Here is a 20,785-nt window from a genome sequence, read left to right on the forward strand (position 1 = left end):
GTTGTTGGGAATTATATCTGTATGTATTATGTGTGTTTTAAAAGTTCTGCAATAAGTCATTGTGGAAAACTTGTGAAACCTGATTTCAGTGAGAAACCTGGCTAAACCTGATTTCAGTGAGAAACCTGGCTAAACCTGATTTCTGTATGAAAACTGGCTAAACCGGCTTTCTGTGGAAAACCTGGCTAAACTTGATTTCTGTAGGAAACCTGGCAAAACATGATTTCTGTGGGAAAACTGGATGAATTACTGATTTGAAACCTGGATAAACTGGACTTTGTGTTTGACTTCAATGAAGCTGGTCATAACAGACTTTGGATGAAACCTGGCTTAATGGACATTTTGGAATTACAGCAGTATATTGAGAATTTTTGTATTGAGATGAAACATCACTGAATTTGATTTTGATATTACAGTGGTGATACTGCTATAATTTTGAATCCTAACTATTGCAATATTGATGCTTTAAAATTTTGATTTGAAACAGGAGTTATTTTTAGTCATAATTTTCATTGTATCGTTATATTTCCAGACATCTCAAGGTAATATGTTTTACACTGTTGGAAGGAACAGGAAAGTTAAATAGTTCTTGAAGGAAAAAGACAATAAAAGTCAAACTTTATTGTTGAATGCAACAAAAGACATAACAGAAGATTTTTGTTTACTCAAAATAGTCTATGAATTACTCTTTAAGATTAATCAAGATCCTGATAGCTTGAAGGGAATTGATCAGTATCCTATAGATATATTCAACATTTAATTGTTTTTTGCTTTCAGCTGTGGTGTCCAAGACGAAGGCTAATGAAACTCGGCCCAAATTGATTGACGTATCTATAGAAGCCATGATCACTAAAACTCTTGAAAAAAGCAATACTTATTTAATAGGTTAGTCATACAGATCTATCTGGTACTCCATATGTCTAGATTCATCTGATTCAGCAATAACAACCATCATATGTCATCAAGTACCATGTGACTTGTGGCAATCATTCGTGCATGAATTCCTTTGTTATGGTATTCTTTCACAGCATAATATAACCTACCTTATATGTAAGAAAAATGTTAAATGTGAAGTTTAATTTGACCCTGCAGTAATATGATCAGAATTTGACCCATGATATTATTCTGGATGAATGACATTGACCTTGACTTAAATCTGTACAGCTGACCTCAGTTTTACCTAGACGTATGACCTTCACCCTTGATAGATGAACTTGACCTATATATTTTACCTGGATGACCTTGACCTAAGAGTTTTACCGTAGCATATGACCTTGCCCCTGAATTATACAATTGGATCAATTGTAGACATTGACCCAGGATATTTCCCCAGACCAACGAGTGACCTGGATGAATGACCTTGGCCTTAGTTTTTGACATAGAAAGATGACTTTGACCTGGAGTTTTATCTTGATGGATGATCTTAAAGGACACTTCTGATGCAATGTAACCATGTGTTTACTGTGTGTTGTTGCAGGCCTACAGTATGTGACTGAATTCCAGCCCGAAGAGGGGAATCCCAGATACGTTTGTAACCTGTGTGAATCCAAGTGTGATAAGAACACTCTACTTAATCATCTATCTGGTGTCAAGCACAGGATGAAGTACTTTGTAAGTAGTCCACTGTAATGCTGTTGACCTATTGAGGACACCTCAGAATTTTTAGGAAAGATTTATTTAAGATTCCATAATTATTTTATCTAACTACAATTTCAAAAGTAGTACACTATAATGCTTTTTGATCTATAAAAGACACCTCAGAATTTTACGAAATTTTCCTTTCTGTAATTTTTGGGAATTTCGTAGGTACTACTTTTTCATTTGTTATTTGATGTTCAGATTGATACGTTTAGTTTATCTGGCAAGGTAATTGTTAGTATAATTTGTTAGATAGATTGTCATGCTACTGTGTCCAGGTGTGGAAATTTAGTGTGATGACACTTAAAATCCTGTCAAAGATTTTGTTTTAAGTCTTTCTGCACAGTTGCCCTCTATAGTTGACAAGATTCCGGGCTCCCTTCTTCCCTGGTAATGACTATACTCGACACGCTATGCTGACTTTATCTAAATGTTGATTTGGTGGAAACAGTAGACAATGCATACACTTAATCAAATAAAATAATAATAAAATAATGCTCAAGATTTACGAAACAAAACAAATATTTTGATAGCTGAATTAGTGTTGTATGACCAGATGACTTATCTTCCATCAAATTAATAATTAATATATTGTTTGAAGACATTTGTTGAATTTAAATAAGTTATAGAAAAACAGCTTAAATCACTCACAATGATCTGTTATATCCCTGAGTAATCACTATTTTCTGTGCAAATTGTTACGTTTGCCTCCTGGTTTGTGCAAGGGGAGTTAACTCATATACACTCTAGTTGATGCGACATTGGAAAGTCACCTCGAGCTCTAGAGTTGATAAAAACGGCCTTCGGCCATCGAATACTGTAGTTAGTCTCATATTTTCCAATTGGAAATCGATAAGTGAAATCTCTGATTGTTTTTACATTCGATACTTAAAATGAAAGTAGAATACTTCCGATTGGTTCGTCATTTCTGAGAAATAGGCCACACAAAAATGGCCGTGCTGGTTGAGTTGGTTGAAGTGATGATGAGGCGAAACCTAACGTTAGCTTGTTTTTACAACAGATCAGATTCCGATATCAATAAAGAGGTTGCATGTTTTAAATCAGCTGATAGTGAAATGCTTGTACAAAGTATATAACAGGAATGTGCGATTCAACAAGTCACCGGAACAGATATGGTAGGCCAAGTCATCGGGAAAAAATTTAATTTCCGAAACGTTTTTAACGAAAGTTGTCTGGTCTCTAATCAGGATACAGATCAATTATTACAAAGAGAGAGAAAAAACTGTTAATTGAGTACATTTTAAAAACTTTGGAACCAAAATAATTCGTGAGAGTAATTCACAGGAATCTTATATATTAAAGTGCACTCTGTCCAATCGGATATTTGCCAAAACCAACCAAATAATTTGGTCCCAAAAATTCCCTTCTTTATTTATAGTAAATGAACTCTGCATAATCTAGACTCTGTCTATTCTGAAATCCGGCCATATATTCCGGCCCCATTCCTTCTATATACTAGTAAATCTACTCTGTATAAACCGGCATCGGCCCTATTGATGTTTCCCTGGTAGTGGTAGCTTTCGGGGCTCCCGACGAGTGTTTATACAGTTGTAATTGCCGCACAGGTATATTATTAATTGACCATTAAACGTCACTGTCCACAGGGGGCCATGGCTGGATAAACACCTAAACAGTTGTTACGTAAATAAAGAATGCATTTTTGTCAATTTGTACCCATAATGTTACATGTTTGTAAATGCTGGCTGGCTGGCTTACCCTTTGCGGACCTCACTACACGAACGTACCCGGATGAGGAAGTCGGAGATGATGATGACGACATACCTTTTGTATTACTTTGTTTATATTATTAACAAACATGGATCTCGCGACAGCCGCCAACATTAAGGACCAATCAGAAATTGAGGCTAATTTCTCAGATTGGCAATCTGCACTTGAAGAAAGTGTCAGATCAGTTGATTGTTCAGACTCAGTGGAAGGCCTCTTAAAATAAACAACAATCAGTGATTGTTTTCAACCGATGTAACGTACACATAGTGTCATATTGCCAGTGTTAAATTAAACTATGTTATTCAATTTAAAGTTTGTATATGCATGAATAATGCACAATGACATCTTCTTTGTAATCTTTTATTCATATTTTTTTGCATTCAACACCGATATAAAAATAGAATCTCTACAATCCGGAACTCTCTACAAACCGGCTTTATTTTGTGGTCCCAAAGGTGTCCGGTTTAGACAGCGTGCACTGTATATATATATAGGGAATTGCGATGTGGTTTATCAAGAAACATGAAGAATTAAACTTAATCATAGTATGCCAATTCAAGTGAGGTTTGAAAACGTAATTCTTCACTGTTCATCTCAAGATTAACGTAATCATAGCCTTTTTAAAGTAACTTAAATTCCTTAAAATGACAGGATAATCATCAGTAAAACATTTAGGAATGCACTTAAAAACAATAAAAATGTCTTCTTATAACATGCCATTTTATATTTATATAATATTTGCTTTTCTCCGTGCACAGCACCTAGGGTGGCCTCGACACTTGGATTTTTTTTGCCAATTCTCTTTTTAACTATTCAGAAAGCCCTTGTTTTAATTCTCCATTTTTCTTTTCAGAAATTCAATCATAATGACATCTATCAACATCTGAATACTAACATGAATAGCAAGAAGAAATCTGACTTGAATTTAAGTTCTGAGGCTTTTGCAGCGGATATTATAGACAAGTACGGTCAACAGAAGGTTAAAGTGAAATTGGAAATTAGCCAAAGGTCTACAATGGTAGCAGAAGCCATCCTGAAGCGCAGTGGTGTAGATGTTACGGATTCTTCAGTGGCAGACTTTATCAAAAGTGGGTAAACATTTGTCCCAATCCACAGAAAAAGTATATTGATTTAAACTTGATTAAGCATCACACTGCTTTCTTTAGAAAGTTATGATCCTATAATTCTCATAGGATTACAAACAAATTGAATAGCATGCACTGTTATGATTGATATGACTGCAGTCCTGTGAGAATTATTATATAACTTTCAGAAGTAGGTAGAATAAAACTAAATGTTTTTCCGTTTAAAATTTAAATTTAACAAAGTTTCTCTCTTAAATCCAATCTGTTAAAGTGTTATTACATTCTAAAGTCAAATTCCACACTGTCAGTGGGACCTGTTGTTGTCACGACTGGAGGTCACTGTTTCCACACTGTCAGTGGGACCTGTTGTTGTCACGACTGGAGGTCACTGTTTCCACACTGTCAGTGGGACCTGTTGTTGTCACGACTGGAGGTCACTGTTTCCTCACTGTCAGTGGGACCTGTTGTTGTCATGACTGGAGGTCACTGTCTCCACACTGTCAGTGGGACCTGTTGTTGTCACGACTGGAGGTCACTGTTTCCTCACTGTCAGTGGGACCTGTTGTTGTCACGACTGGAGGTCACTGTCTCCACACTGTCAGTGGGACCTGTTGTTGTCACGACTGGAGGTCACTGTTTCCTCACTGTCAGTGGGACCTGTTGTTGTCACGACTGGAGGTCACTGTTTCCACACTGTCAGTGGGGCCTGTTGTTGTCACGACTGGAGGTCACTGTTTCCACACTGTCAGTGGGGCCTGTTGTTGTCACGACTGGAGGTCACTGTTTCCTCACTGTCAGTGGGACCTGTTGTTGTCACGACTGGAGGTCACTGTTTCCACACTGTCAGTGGGACCTGTTGTTGTCGCGACTGGAGGTCACTGTTTCCTCACTGTCAGTGGGACCTGTTGTTGTCGCGACTGGAGGTCACTGTTTCCACACTGTCAGTGGGACCTGTTGTTGTCACGACTGGAGGTCACTGTCTCCACACTGTCAGTGGGACCTGTTGTTGTCACGACTGGAGGTCACTGTCTCCACACTGTCAGTGGGACCTGTTGTTGTCACGACTGGAGGTCACTGTCTCCACACTGTCAGTGGGACCTGTTGTTGTCACGACTGGAGGTCACTGTCTCCACACTGTCAGTGGGACCTGTTGTTGTCACGACTGGAGGTCACTGTCTCCACACTGTCAGTGGGACCTGTTGTTGTCACGACTGGAGGTCACTGTCTCCACACTGTCAGTGGGACCTGTTGTTGTCACGACTGGAGGTCACTGTCTCCACACTGTCAGTGGGACCTGTTGTTGTCACGACTGGAGGTCACTGTCTCCACACTGTCAGTGGGACCTGTTGTTGTCGCGACTGGAGGTCACTGTCTCCACACTGTCAGTGGGACCTGTTGTTGTCACGACTGGAGGTCACTGTTCCTAGCAAAAAATATAATTCCTGGAAATTAACACAAACTCGTCAATATAATTTCAACATTTAAACAATATATTTCACTGTGATGATTTACACGTGTTTTACAACATAATTACATAAATTGTTGCAATTAAGTTACATTGATCTATCTGCTTTGTCTTACTCTGGTAGAATGAATTTCTGTGATGTCCAAAAACATTTCGCAACAGTTGTGAAAAAAGTTTGACCAGATTGAAGCATGCCAGGGGTCTTAGGCATTTCAAACCAGGTCAACAAGTGTGATTGTTATAAGTTTACGTATATAACTTGTTGTAAAATAGATAAAGTAAATGTTTACATTATATTAAGTAGATTTTGTGCCTGCTTGGTATAGTGACGTCATATAAAACGTCATCATTAAGTGACAACATCAGGAACATTCTTCATCATATCACCAGTGAGAATTGTGGGAGGTGGGAATTATGATGGGGGGACTATGAGGTGGGAATTACAAGGTGGGAATTACGAGGGGGGAATCACAAGGTGGGAATTACGAGGTGGGAATTACGAGGGGGGAATCACAAGGTGGGAATTACGAGGGGGGAATTACGAGATAATCTGATAACTTTCCATTTAGGTTGGTAAGGTTATATAGTGACAATGCGAAGCAAATGGAAATATACTTGTCTTTATTTACCCCAGACCAAACAATTTGACTGGTTGGACCAATAAAATCAGTTGAAATAAAGATTGTGATCTTTTTAGAGTGTTTCGCAACATAATGCTAGTTGTATGAAACAGATTTGTCGGAAAACTCTTCCAACAGATCTGTAATGTAAACAATTATATTTGATACCAGCTGCCTGTTCTGCTTATAGAAGTGTAAAATATTAATCCTTATGTGCTCATTTCAGAGAAGAAAGCACTGAAGCATGTTAGAAATGAGGATGACAGCGATGGAGATGTTAGTCCGCTGAAAAAAATACCTAAACAGGAGAAAGTAGAGCATGAACCACAAGGTGATGTAAGTACAGCCACAAGAGGTCGTGGAAAAACCTTAAAAGGTCGGGGGAAAACCTTAAAAGGTCGGGGGGAAACCTTAAAAGCCATCAGAGAAGGAGGAGATCTGTCATCTACCACAAGTGTTGGGAGAAAGCTGAAGAGTTCGGCAGGGTATCCATACCAGTTAGGAGGAAGAGATGAACACGAGGATCCAGAAGAGGATCCATATTTAAGGGCAAGGAAAAGAAAGGAACGATACGACTACGATGATGATGAGAGTTTTTGGAAGAAAAGACAGGTTTTTGATTACGGACATCGTGATACGTCACCAACGCCTAGTGAAAAGCAAGTGTTTGAGTATGATAACAAATCATTGCCAGGAGGGAAACAAGTTTTTGATTATGACAATAAGTCGTTAAGGCCAGGAGAAAAACAAGTTTTTGATTATGACAATAAGTCATTAAAGCCAGGAGAAAAACAAGTTTTTGATTATGACAATAAGTCATTAAAGCCAGGAGAAAAACAAGTTTTTGATTATGACAATAAGCCGTTAAGGCCAGGAGAAAAACAAGTTTTTGAATACAGCAATAAATCATCGAAACCGAGCAAAGTACAGGCTTGTGATTACAGTGAAACTTCCACAAGACAAAGAACAAAATTGGTGTTTGATTATGACGACACAGAAGAGATGTCAGATGAGGATTACAGAGACGAATCGTCTTCTCCAAATAGTGAGACAGAGATGTTTGATGTAGATTACAGGGACAAATCGTCTGCTACAAAGGGTAAGAAAGAGGTGTTTGATATGGATTACAGGAAAAAAACGTCAAACATTGAACAGAAACAGGAGTCCAATTTTCAGAAAAATCACAAAGGTCAAAGTCATAATGAGGACAAAGTGAATTCGAAACAAGTGACAGCAGAAGATGATTTCGCGGAAAGTGAGAGACTTTTTAGGGAGTTCATGAAATGGAAGAAGGCAGCAGCTTTATCCAGCAGTAGTATTGATCCTAGTACCACTGTCACAACCAAGACCAGGTAAGTTGGCAAACGAGTATTAACTCAATAATTTGGCATGAATGATTTTAAAATTCTTGAATTTGTGTCTTCGGTAAAGAAAATCTTGTTGTTTTTTTAATTTTGACAAACTCTTCAGAAATTTGCAATGATATAATATATAACTTATATAATCATCTATTGGTTGAAGAAGTTGCTCTCAGTATAATAATCACAAATTAAGTAAGCAGATCAATATGAAAATTTTTATTTAACATATGCTGGTTTCTATAATGTCCGTAAAGAATGGTAATACCTCGGACAAGTTCAAGTTTCAGGGTTGTGGGGTCAAGATCAAGGTGACTGTTACTATTTTTAAAAACTCCTTATCAGCACTAGCGGCTTCATTTCCTAGGGATTTTGATAAAACTTCACACAATATTAAAGGACTAGGATATCTTGGACTGAGTCAATGTCAAAGTCATCTTTACTATTCTGAGAAAGTCCTTGTTAGCACTCATGGCTTCATTCCTTGAGGGATTTTACTTAAACTCCACACAATAACAAAGGACTATAATATCTTAGACGTGTTTAAATTTCAGATTTGTTGGGTAAAGTCACCATTAATATTTTTAGAAGTTTAAATTTCAGGGATATTAGGTTAAGGTCAAATTTCACTATCGTTATAAATCATTACAGTGTTATTGACCAGTAGGGGACATGTATCGCTTTAGCTGTGTTCAAACAGAAAACATAAGATGTAAAACTTCACGAGACACTCTTTATTTATATTGATTATTCCCGTCAACGATGGGTCGTATTACGGTATACCCTGTGCTGTCCGTACATCCGTCTGTTAACTTTTTCCTTGTTAGCGGTCTCTAGCCTTTATTTATCAACAAATTTTTTTAAAACTTGCTACAAATATTCTATGGCACAATAGTTCAATTGTGTTCAAATTCATGTTACAGAATTCCGTGATATTTTTAGCAGAGTTATGCCCCTTTTATTGCCAGTTATAGGCATTGTGTAGCATTTTCTCCAAAAATGTATATGAGAAAAAAAAATTAAATACAGGAAATTTTTGACATCTCAGATGTTCATCCTTAAAGAATACATGTAAATTCATTTGTAGTTGATAAATGTTTGTCTATGTTTACAGTGCAATTAACTCCCAGACAACCCTACCTCCAGTTACAGGAACTCAGCCTACAGCCTCAGGTAACATAATTATGTATTCTATATTTAAATGTGTGTGGGTTTCTTGTGCACCTACATGTAGATCTGTTCATTTCATATTCTCACCAAAGTATCATAACATCAAGCTCTAACACATGACAAGATTTGTTAATCATCAGGTCAGAGGTTGCACATTACCACTTTCAAAATAAAAGCTTTGTAGGCGATATATTACATGAACCTCTGGAAAGCTTTAGTTCACACCATAGTATCATAATGCCAAATTCTATGCCTGATTAGATATTCTTAATCATCACTCGGTCAACAAGGCTAATAACAAGAGAAAGCACTGAAGGGATCTTCCTCAAATTTCACATGCAGGTTCCCCTTGGTCCCTAGTTATGCATATTTCATTTTGGAACTGATCGGAAAAGAACATGGCCCACAGGCAGCCATCTTGGATTTTGACAATTCAAGTTTTTAACGCTATTTCTCAGAAAGTACTGAAGGGATGTTCATCAAATTTCATATATAGGTTCCCTTTGGTTCCTAGTTATGCATATTGTGTTTTGGGACCGATGGGAAAACAACATGGCTGCCAGGTAGCCATCTTTGATTTTGACAATTCAAGTTGTTATTGCTATTTTTCAGAAAGTACTGAAGGGATCTTTCTCAAATTTCATATGTAGGTTCCCCTTGGTCCCTAGTTGTGCATATTGCATTTTGTGACCAATCAGAGAACAACATGGCCAACAGGCAGCCATCTTGGATTTTGACATTGAAGTTTGTTATCACTATTTCTCAAAAAGTACAATAGGGATCTTTCTTATACTTCATATGTAAGTTCCTCTTGGTCCCTAGTCGTGAATATTGTATTTTGGGACCGATCGATAAACAACATGTCTGACAGGCAGCCATCTTGGATTTTGACTATTGCAGGTTGCTCCTGCTATATTGTACTATATCAAGTTATTAAATGCTTTGAAAGAAGAGTGAAAGAAGGAAAAAGAAGAGAAAATATCAGTCTTTCATTTGACTGATATAGATCATTCAATGGTAGCTATATAGGTGCCAAGATCCCTCTGGGATCTCTTACCAGTGAAACGTTATAATTATTCATTCTGATATTTTTCACTAGTGACAAATGTCACTTTTTCTGATTTGACCAATCATAAATTTCATTCGTGTGGCTAATATTTTGATATTTTTCACGAGTGCTTAGCATGACATACATTTCAAAAATATAATAACAAAATATTAGCTCCAATCCTGAAGTATATTTGGTATTACTGAGACACTGTTAGATATTCTCTATGTATTTGGTATTACTGAGACACTGTTAGATATTCTCTATATCTATGGGAGCCCTTGCTCTTTGTGCTATATTTGATATGTTTGTTGTTCGTTACAGTGACAAGTCAAGTTAACATCCCTGCAGCACCCCATCAACTCATCCAAACTATGCCTATGATCCCAGGTTCTTCTGGTCAAGTTCCGTACCAGTTTTTGACACCACCTCCAGTTCATCCACTTGGTCAAGTGCCACAGCAACAGCAGACTCAACCTCTGGTTCAACCACTTGGTCAAGCTCCGAACCGACATATGGTTCAACCACTTGGTCAAGCTCCGAACCGACATATGGTTCAACCTCTTGGTCAAGCTCCAAACCGACATATGGTTCAACCTCTTGGTCAAGCTCCAAACCGACATATGGTTCAACCTCTTGGTCAAGCTCCGAACCGACATATGGTTCAACCACCTGGTCAAGCTCCAGTTCAACCGTTTATTCAAGCTCCAAACCAACATATGGCTCCACCTCCAGTTCGGCCGCTTGTTCAAGGCCCGCATCAACAGCATAGTCGACCTCCAGTTCAACCATTCGTTCAAGCTTCTCAACAACAGCATACTCGACCTCCAGTTCAACCACTTGTTCAAGCTTCGCAACAACAGCAGCTTCAACCTCCAGGTCAACCACTTATACGTGCTCAGAACCCACAAGTTGTTCAATTTTCCCCTCAACAGTTTGCTCAAGTTCCAGCCCCACAGCCTGTGCCACCCCCTTCCAAGCAGCCTGTTCCGTCTTCAAAATCAAAAAAGCCTGGAGTAAAAGAAACAGAGGTCTGTCATTTAAATAAAACAATTTATTGTTAGCTCACCTGGTCCGAAGGACCAAGGTGAGCTTATGCCATACCGTGGCGTCCGTCCGTCCGTCAACAATTGACTTCTTCTTCATAACCACTGATCCGAATTTAACCAAATTTGGTCAAAAGCATCCCTATGGGGTGGGGACTCAAAATTGTACAAATGGTGAGGCTGACCCCCCAGGGGTCTTAGGGTCGGGGCCAAAAGGGGTCAATTTGGCTAAATTGATATAATCGACTTCTCCTCGGGAACTAAGCAACGGATCTTGCTCCTATTTGCCTGGTAGCATCCCCTTGGGGTAGGGATGTAAAATTGTACAAATGGTGGGGCTGACCCTCCAGGGGGCTGAGGGGCGGGGGTAAACAGGGTCAATTTGGCTAAATTGATATAAACAACTTCTTCTCTGAAACTAAGCAATGGATATCACTCGTATTCGCCTGGTAGCATCTACTTGGGGTAAGGATGTAAAATTGTACAAAAGGTGGGGCTGACCCCCCAGGAGGCTGAGGGGCGGGGCCAAAAGGGGTCAATTTGGCTTAATTGATATAAACAAATTCTTCTCTGAAACTAAGCAATGGATATTGCTCATATTTGCCTGGTAGTATACCCTTGGGGTAGGGATTCAAAATTGTACAAATGTTAGGGCTGACCCCCCAGGGGGCTGAGGGGCGGGGCCAAACGTGGTCAATTTGGCTAAATTGATATGAACAACTTCTTCTCTGTAACAAAGCAATGGATATTGTTCATATTTGCCTGGTAACATCCCCTTGGGGTAGGGATTCAAAATTGTACAAATGTTGGGGCTGAACCCCCCCCCCCCCCGGGGGCTGAGGGGCGGGGCCAAACAGGGTCATTTTGGCTAACTAGATATACATAATTTCTCCCCTGAAACTAAGCAACGGATATTGCTCATATTCGCCTGGTAACATCCCCTTGGGGTATGGATTCAAAATTGTACAAATAGTGGGGCTGACCTCCCAGGGGGCTGAGGGGCGGGGCCAAACAGGGTCAATTTGGCTAAATTGACATTTTTAGAATTTCAATAAAAGCAATGTTCATGTACCCATATAAAATGCTTATGATATATTGACATAGCAATACCAGTGGCAAATGTAGTTAAGCATCATTCTTGTTTCATATCTTATGAAACCACGTGAGTGATACAGGCCCTCTGGGCCTCTTGTTGTTAATTTTATTAACATTTCATGATTTAAAATTTAAATTGCAAGAAAAGTTTCTGTAAATTCTATGGTTAAGTACCTATTAAGTTGATATCTGGTTGTTGTGGAAAGGCTTCTGAATGGTCCAAATTTACATTAAAGTCCAATTGTGATCAAATTTGAGATGTAGGTAAATTACCATATCTATACAGTTAAATAAGCCCACCCATCACTGTAACAGTTTATCTAAAGTGTTGGTAAATGTTTTGGAGTTTGCTCAAAACATATCAAACTGACAAATCAGAACAGATGAGACATATAATTTTATATAATTCTTGTTGTTTTTTCATCGTATCTTATCATTAGTATTAATATGTATTGACGAAGACCTACTCTTGGTGTTTCAGGAAATTCCTGAGAAAGTCAATGAAATGCTTGGAGCTCTGGTGAGTAAGATATTCTTTCATTTCTTCTGCAATGTAATGTAAAGCTTTTGATAATTCAATCTGAATCATTCTCAACCTTAGAATCCATTTTACACTGTTTGATACAAAATTTAATTTCTCATTTTTATATAAAACCTGGATTAGAATCGTATATTCAACCAATAGGTACTTTGCTGCCAACACCAGACACTTCGGCGGATGTCTGGTGTGGGGACAGAGTGGACCTTACGTAAAAACATGAAATTCTTCACCATTTGATTCTCTTAAAGTTTTGGGACAAAGTGTGCAGACAACATAAAGCTTCTATGATCTAACACCTACATTACCTACCCTAAAATCTTGATAGTAAGCTGGTATTAAAATAAATATGTCTCACAAATAAACCACAGATTGCCTAAAGGGAAATGTGTCTCGAATAGAAGATTGAGTTTGAAATTGACCATGCGATCCGTAATAAATATAAATAAGAGAGATAAGTTGATAGAATGGATTTGTTGTAAAATCAGTTAACATTTATGTGTTGTAGTCCCAGACTCTGATTAACAGTGAGGACGAAGCTGCCATGGCTCTCCAAGTGTCAAATACTCTAACTCAGGCCTTGTTAAAGTTCCGCTTGATGAAGGCTCCTGTACAGGTACGTACCACACACCATGACATACACACAGTGGCTCCTGTACAGGTACTTACCACACACCACGACATACACACAGTGGCTCCTGTACAGGTACGTACCACCCACCACGACATACACACAGTGGCTCCTGTACAGGTACGTACCACACACCACGACATGCACACAGTGGCTCCTGTACAGGTACGTACCACCCACCACGACATACACACAGTGGCTCCTGTACAGGTACGTACCACACACCACGACATACACACAGTGGCTCCTGTACAGGTACGTACCACACACCACGACATACACACAGTGGCTCCTGTACAGGTACGTACCACACACCACGACATACACAGTGGCTCCTGTACAGGTACGTACCACACACCACGACATACACACAGTGGCTCCTGTACAGGTACGTACCACCCACCACGACATACACACAGTGGCTCCTGTACAGGTACGTACCACACACCACGACATACACACAGTGGCTCCTGTACAGGTGCGTACCACACACCACGACATACACACAGTGGCTCCTGTACAGGTGCGTACCACCCACCACGACATACACACAGTGGCTCCTGTACAGGTGCGTACCACCCACCACGACATACACACAGTGGCTCCTGTACAGGTACGTACCACACACCACGACATACACACAGTGGCTCCTGTACAGGTACGTACCACCCACCACGACATACACACAGTGGCTCCTGTACAGGTGCGTACCACCCACCACGACATACACACAGTGGCTCCTGTACAGGTGCGTACCACCCACCACGACATACACACAGTGGCTCCTGTACAGGTGCGTACCACACACCACGACATACACACAGTGGCTCCTGTACAGGTGCGTACCACACACCACGACATACACACAGTGGCTCCTGTACAGGTGCGTACCACCCACCACGACATACACACAGTGGCTCCTGTACAGGTGCGTACCACCCACCACGACATACACACAGTGGCTCCTGTACAGGTGCGTACCACACACCACGACATACACACAGTGGCTCCTGTACAGGTACGTACCACACACCACGACATACACACAGTGGCTCCTGTACAGGTACGTACCACCCACCACGACATACACACAGTGGCTCCTGTACAGGTACGTACCACCCACCACGACATACACACAGTGGCTCCTGTACAGGTACGTACCACCCACCACGACATACACACAGTGGCTCCTGTACAGGTACGTACCACACACCACGACATACACACAGTGGCTCCTGTACAGGTACGTACCACCCACCACGACATACACACAGTGGCTCCTGTACAGGTACGTACCACCCACCACGACATACACACAGTGGCTCCTGTACAGGTACGTACCACCCACCACGACATACACACAGTGGCTCCTGTACAGGTACGTACCACCCACCACGACATACACAACAGTGGCTCCTGTACAGGTACGTACCACCCACCAAGACATACACACAGTGGCTCCTGTACAGGTACGTACAACCCACCACGACATACACACAGTGGCTCCTGTACAGGTACGTACCACCCACCACGACATACACACAGTGGCTCCTGTACAGGTACGTACCACCCACCACGACATACACACAGTGGCTCCTGTACAGGTACGTACCACCCACCATGACATACACACAGTAAATTAATTTACCATTAATAACCCTTAAATGTACCAGTTTTTGGATTTAAATAACTTGATATTATTTTATTTTCATATTCAGTTAATAGTACATAGTGTCTAGATGTATTTGTTTTTACGATATTGTTCAATTACAGACTTTTGGTTAGGTCAATATTGTGTTAATACTGACCTGAGTGATAGAATCAAATATTGACTGATGGCAGTTGATATAACACCCCATATTGACCGAATCAAAAGGCGTTAATATTTACATTAGATATGATACTTGTTTGCAACAAGTTGGAATTGCATTATATTAAACTTGATAACAGGAAATTTACACTGGGGCATTTGTTGTGATGTCAATGATTATGAGGTCATTAACGAAATATTGACTAAGTGTTTGAAAATAGAAACATCAGGTCATTATCACAATATATTGACCTCCACATGACTATGTTTTACCCAATGAGAATTGAGAAAAATCTGATCACCTCAGTATTATATTGCAGTGTACCAACTCATAGCTGCTCTTACCTTGTAACTCTTATGTTACTAAAATAATGTTATACATACACTAAAGGTAAAGATGGGTTTAAAAGTCATTTTCCTGAAAAAAAGAATTACAGAAATCTGAATGCTGCCGTCTGATATACAGATTGTATAATGTTGTAGATGGGAAAATCCACCAAGGGGGACCCCCAGAGCCAAGCCATTCAGGAACAGAATACAATGATGAACCAGCTTGCCCAGCATCACATGCAAAACATGGCCAAAGAACAGCAAGGCAAGAGCCATCAAACAGACAATAAACCCCCGAAATCTTCCCGCGTCGAGACTTTTCCACCTCCTATGGCTAGTGGTAAAGTTCCTGCCCATCTGGTGTCTCCGCAGTCACAACCTGGGTTTGTACCATCTTCTACCGGACCGATGTCACGGAATCAAATACAGAACACTGGACAGTATACTGAACCACGGTTTCCGATAGGAGCACAACAGTCACAACCTGGGTTTGTACCATCTTCTACCGGACCGATGTCACGGAATCAAATACAGAACACTGGACAGCATACTCAACCACGGTTACCGATAGGAGCACAACAGTTCAATGCTTATAGCTTAAAGGGGGAACGAGGGGAAGTCAAAGAAGAGGAAATGAAAGCATGGAAAGAATCGCTGAGGAGACAGGCTTTGGCTAATGCTCAATCACTTCAACAGCCTCCTCTTCCTCAGGAAATGCCCCCACCACCACCACCTCAACATCCCTACCCAAAGAAACCATTACCTCCCCTCCCCAAGGAACCACCACCTTCACAGAAACGTGTGTTCCGATCTCCAGTCTGCATGAAAGTGGAAAATGTCAAAACCAGGGGAAAACAATTTCAGCAACCTCCCCAACCTCCAAATCATTGACAACCAAAAAGCTGATACATCTCAAAACCATACTCTCCCAAAAGAGGATGGACTCTAGTCGTAAAACTGTTCAGCTGTGAGTCGCAGGTCGACCAGATGTGAATGATTATGCTATCGGACAGTGACATTGTTAACACTAAGCATCCAGGTGTAGTGTCGGACACCCGGGGGGGGGGGGGGGGCATGAATTGATGAAATAAATATTCATTTTATTAATACTTGTATTTTTTTTGTGTGATTACAGCCAAAATGATTTGGCATTCTTAGGGGCTGCTCATGCTTACAACTAAATTACATAACTAACACTATTACATGTATATAATAAAGTTTGACACGCTACTACAAAAGATATACCTAAACAGTTAAAATACTAATGATACTATTGGGGCATGCAACCCCCAAGCTAGAGAGATACCTAGCTTAAACGATCTCAAGTCACAGAGTAAGCAGCTGGTAGCTAAAGCAGGCAGCTCTGCTAAGACTGTTTCAGATGGGGCAACCCCCAAGCTTCAGTGATCCCAAGCTTATCATCTACATAAGAAATAAATACACAAAATATGATATAATGAATTGGGGGCAAGAAATTCCCCGAATTTACAAGTCTCACTCTACTCAATAAAGATACACGTACTTTTAATACAGCTAACTTGAATAAACAAGACTCAAGTTTTTTAGAGAAACAACCAGAGAAGAGGCTTGACTCTGTCGAACTCCAGAGAAGCAGCTTGACTCCAGGTTTTTCACAGTGAAGATAGAAAATGGAGTTATCAAACTTAGAGAAGAGGCTTGACTCTACTGAACAGCAGAGAAGCGACTTGACTCTAAGACGTAACTAAATAAATGCCTGACTTAGAGAAGAAACTTGACTACTGAACAGCAGAGAAGCAACTTGACTCTAAAGAATTAATACTGAATAGGTCCTACTAGAGAAGAGGCTTGACTCTACTAAGCCATAGAGAAGCAACTTGATTCTAGTATCCCTGTAGAGATGAGTAAAATATGCTACTACATAGTTTTAAATGAATAAAGTGATTTTAAAGATTGACAGTATTGGGGGTAAAATTCCCCAGGAATTAAAGGCCAAAATGAAACGAAATATGTAAAAATATACATGAATTACTATGAGTGAGAGCCCTAGGCTAAAGGAAACTCTTGAGCGATTCAATTGACACTAATTAATGATAAAGATACCCAAACTCAAGCCAAATTCAAGAAGGAATGATAGAAATTATTACAATTATAACAAACTATATTCTAAACATAGTAATTAACTATAAAGTTTTGGGGGTAAAATTTCCCTCGGAATAAACTCAGAGTGATAATAACACGGCGTGTAATGAATTTATTTCTGTGAGTGAGATCCTCTATAACTAGTCCGTACTAAGAAGAGGAACCCAAAAAACAATGTGACAACAAATGTAATAGAATAAAAGCTTAAAACCAACAGATGTACAATGAGGTACTGTGAGCCGGCTGCCCCAACCTGAATCAGGGAGGTAGGTTTATCCAATGCTCAGACCAGCTGTTGTCTCACAATGAGGCCATAATTACCCCTAAACAATAGAGCCTGACACAAGTTTAAAAATAACAAAAAAAACATGTAATAAAATATGTAATGGTAGTGGTAAGCTCCAGACCGTACAGTGGTAGTGGTAAGCTCCAGACCGTACAGTGGTAGTGGTAAACCTGTAAACTCCAGACCATACAGTGGTAGTGGTAAACTCCAGACCATACATGTACAGTGGTAGTGGTAAACTCCAGACCATATAGTGGTAGTGGTAAGCTCCAGACCGTACAGTGGTAGTGGTAAACCTGTAAACTCCAGACCATACAGTGGTAGTGGTAAACCTGTAAACTCCAGACCATACAATGGTAGTGGTAAACCTGTAAACTCCAGACCATACAGTGGTAGTGGTAAACCTGTAAACTCCAGACCATACAATGGTAGTGGTAAACCTGTAAACTCCAGACCGTACAGTGGTAGTGGTAAACTCCAGACCATACAATGGTAGTGGTAAACCTGTAAACTCCAGACCATACAGTGGTAGTGGTAAACCTGTAAACTCCAGACCATACAATGGTAGTGGTAAACTCCAGACCGTACAGTGGTAGTGGTAAACCTGTAAACTCCAGACCGTACAGTGGTAGTGGTAAACCTGTAAACTCCAGACCATACAGTGGTAGTGGTAAACCTGTAAACTCCAGACTATACAATGGTAGTGATAAACTCCAGACCATACAATGGTAGTGGTAAACCTGTAAACTCCAGACCATACAATGGTAGTGGTAAACCTGTAAACTCCAGACTATACAATGGTAGTGATAAACTCCAGACCATACAATGGTAGTGGTAAACCTGTAAACTCCAGACCATACAATGGTAGTGATAAACTCCAGACCATACAATGGTAGTGGTAAACCTGTAAACTCCAGACCATACAATGGTAGTGGTAAACCTGTAAACTCCAGACCATACATTGGTAGTGGTAAACTCCAGACCATACAATGGTAGTGGTAAACCTGTAAACTCCAGACCATATAATGGTAGTGGTAAACCTGTAACCTCCATACAATACAGTGGTAGTGGTAAACCTGTAAACTCCAGACCATACAGTGGTAGTGGTAAACTCCAGACCATACAATGGTAGTGGTAAACTCCTGACCATACAGTGGTAGTGGTAAACCTGTGAACTCCAGACCATATAATGGTAGTGGTAAACCTGTAAACTCCAGACCATACAGTGGTAGTGGTAAACTCCAGACCATACAATGGTAGTGGTAAACCTGTAAACTCCAGACCATACAGTGGTAGTGGTAAACTCCAGACCGTACAGTGGTAGTGGTAAACCTGTAAACTCCAGACCATATTATGGTAGTGGTAAACCTGTAAACTCCATACCATACAGTGGTAGTGGTAAACCTGTAAACTCCAGACCATACAGTGGTAGTGGTAAACTCCAGACCATACAATGGTAGTGGTAAACCTGTAAACTCCAGACCATATTATGGTAGTGGTAAACCTGTAAACTCCATACCATACAGTGGTAGTGGTAAACCTGTAAACTCCAGACCATACAGTGGTAGTGGTAAACTCCAGACCATAAAATGGTAGTGGTAAACCTGTAAACTCCAGACCATACAATGTTAGTGGTAAACCTGTAAACTCCAGACCATACAATGGTAGTGGTAAACTCCAGACCATACAATGGTAGTGGTAAACTCCAGACCATACAATGATAGTGGTAAACCTGTAAACTCCAGACCATACAGTGGTCTTGGTAAACCTGTAAACTCCAGACTGTACAGTGGTAGTGGTAAACCTGTAAACTCCAGACCGTACAGTGGTAGTGGTAAACCTGTAAACTCCAGACCATACAATGTTAGTGGTAAACCTGTAAACTCCAGACCATACAATGGTAGTGGTAAACCTGTAAACTCCAGACCATACAATGGTAGTGGTAAACCTGTAAACTCCAGACCATACAGTGGTAGTGGTAAACCTGTAAACTCCAGACCATACAATGGTAGTGGTAAACCTGTAAACTCCAGACCGTACAGTGGTAGTGGTAAACTCCAGACCATACAATGGTAGTGGTAAACCTGTAAACTCCAGACCATACAGTGGTAGTGGTAAACCTGTAAACTCCAGACCATACAATGGTAGTGGTAAACTCCAGACCGTACAGTGGTAGTGGTAAACCTGTAAACTCCAGACCGTACAGTGGTAGTGGTAAACCTGTAAACTCCAGACCATACAGTGGTAGTGGTAAACCTGTAAACTCCAGACTATACAATGGTAGTGATAAACTCCAGACCATACAATGGTAGTGGTAAACCTGTAAACTCCAGACCATACAATGGTAGTGGTAAACCTGTAAACTCCAGACTATACAATGGTAGTGATAAACTCCAGACCATACAATGGTAGTGGTAAACCTGTAAACTCCAGACCATACAATGGTAGTGATAAACTCCAGACCATACAATGGTAGTGGTAAACCTGTAAACTCCAGACCATACAATGGTAGTGGTAAACCTGTAAACTCCAGACCATACATTGGTAGTGGTAAACTCCAGACCATACAATGGTAGTGGTAAACCTGTAAACTCCAGACCATATAATGGTAGTGGTAAACCTGTAACCTCCATACAATACAGTGGTAGTGGTAAACCTGTAAACTCCAGACCATACAGTGGTAGTGGTAAACTCCAGACCATACAATGGTAGTGGTAAACTCCTGACCATACAGTGGTAGTGGTAAACCTGTGAACTCCAGACCATATAATGGTAGTGGTAAACCTGTAAACTCC

The 20,785-nt window shown here is 40.2% G+C and overlaps 1 protein-coding gene across 2 annotated transcripts in view; it reads left to right on the forward strand.

Annotated features, from left to right (window-relative positions):
• The window catches only part of LOC117343429, a 57,046-nt gene extending 40,396 nt beyond the window's left edge, over positions 1-16,650 (forward strand). The window contains exons 8-17 of one of the 2 annotated variants that reach the window (XM_033905771.1): positions 778-885; positions 1,478-1,611; positions 4,241-4,475; positions 6,784-7,909; positions 9,030-9,088; positions 10,458-10,567; positions 10,688-11,164; positions 12,756-12,794; positions 13,321-13,428; positions 15,737-16,650. In XM_033905771.1, the coding sequence (XP_033761662.1) occupies positions 778-885; positions 1,478-1,611; positions 4,241-4,475; positions 6,784-7,909; positions 9,030-9,088; positions 10,458-10,567; positions 10,688-11,164; positions 12,756-12,794; positions 13,321-13,428; positions 15,737-16,474 (3,134 nt within the window). In that variant the 3' untranslated portion in view covers positions 16,475-16,650. Of the gene's footprint in view, positions 1-777; positions 886-1,477; positions 1,612-4,240; positions 4,476-6,783; positions 7,910-9,029; positions 9,089-10,457; positions 11,165-12,755; positions 12,795-13,320; positions 13,429-15,736 lie in introns of both variants that reach the window. The other variant, XM_033905770.1, reaches the window with a different exon arrangement.
• The last annotated feature ends 4,135 nt before the right edge of the window (positions 16,651-20,785 follow it).

The sequence above is a fragment of the Pecten maximus genome, chromosome 15 (genome assembly GCF_902652985.1).
Source record: "Pecten maximus chromosome 15, xPecMax1.1, whole genome shotgun sequence".
Classification (NCBI taxonomy): Eukaryota; Metazoa; Mollusca; class Bivalvia; order Pectinida; family Pectinidae; genus Pecten; species Pecten maximus.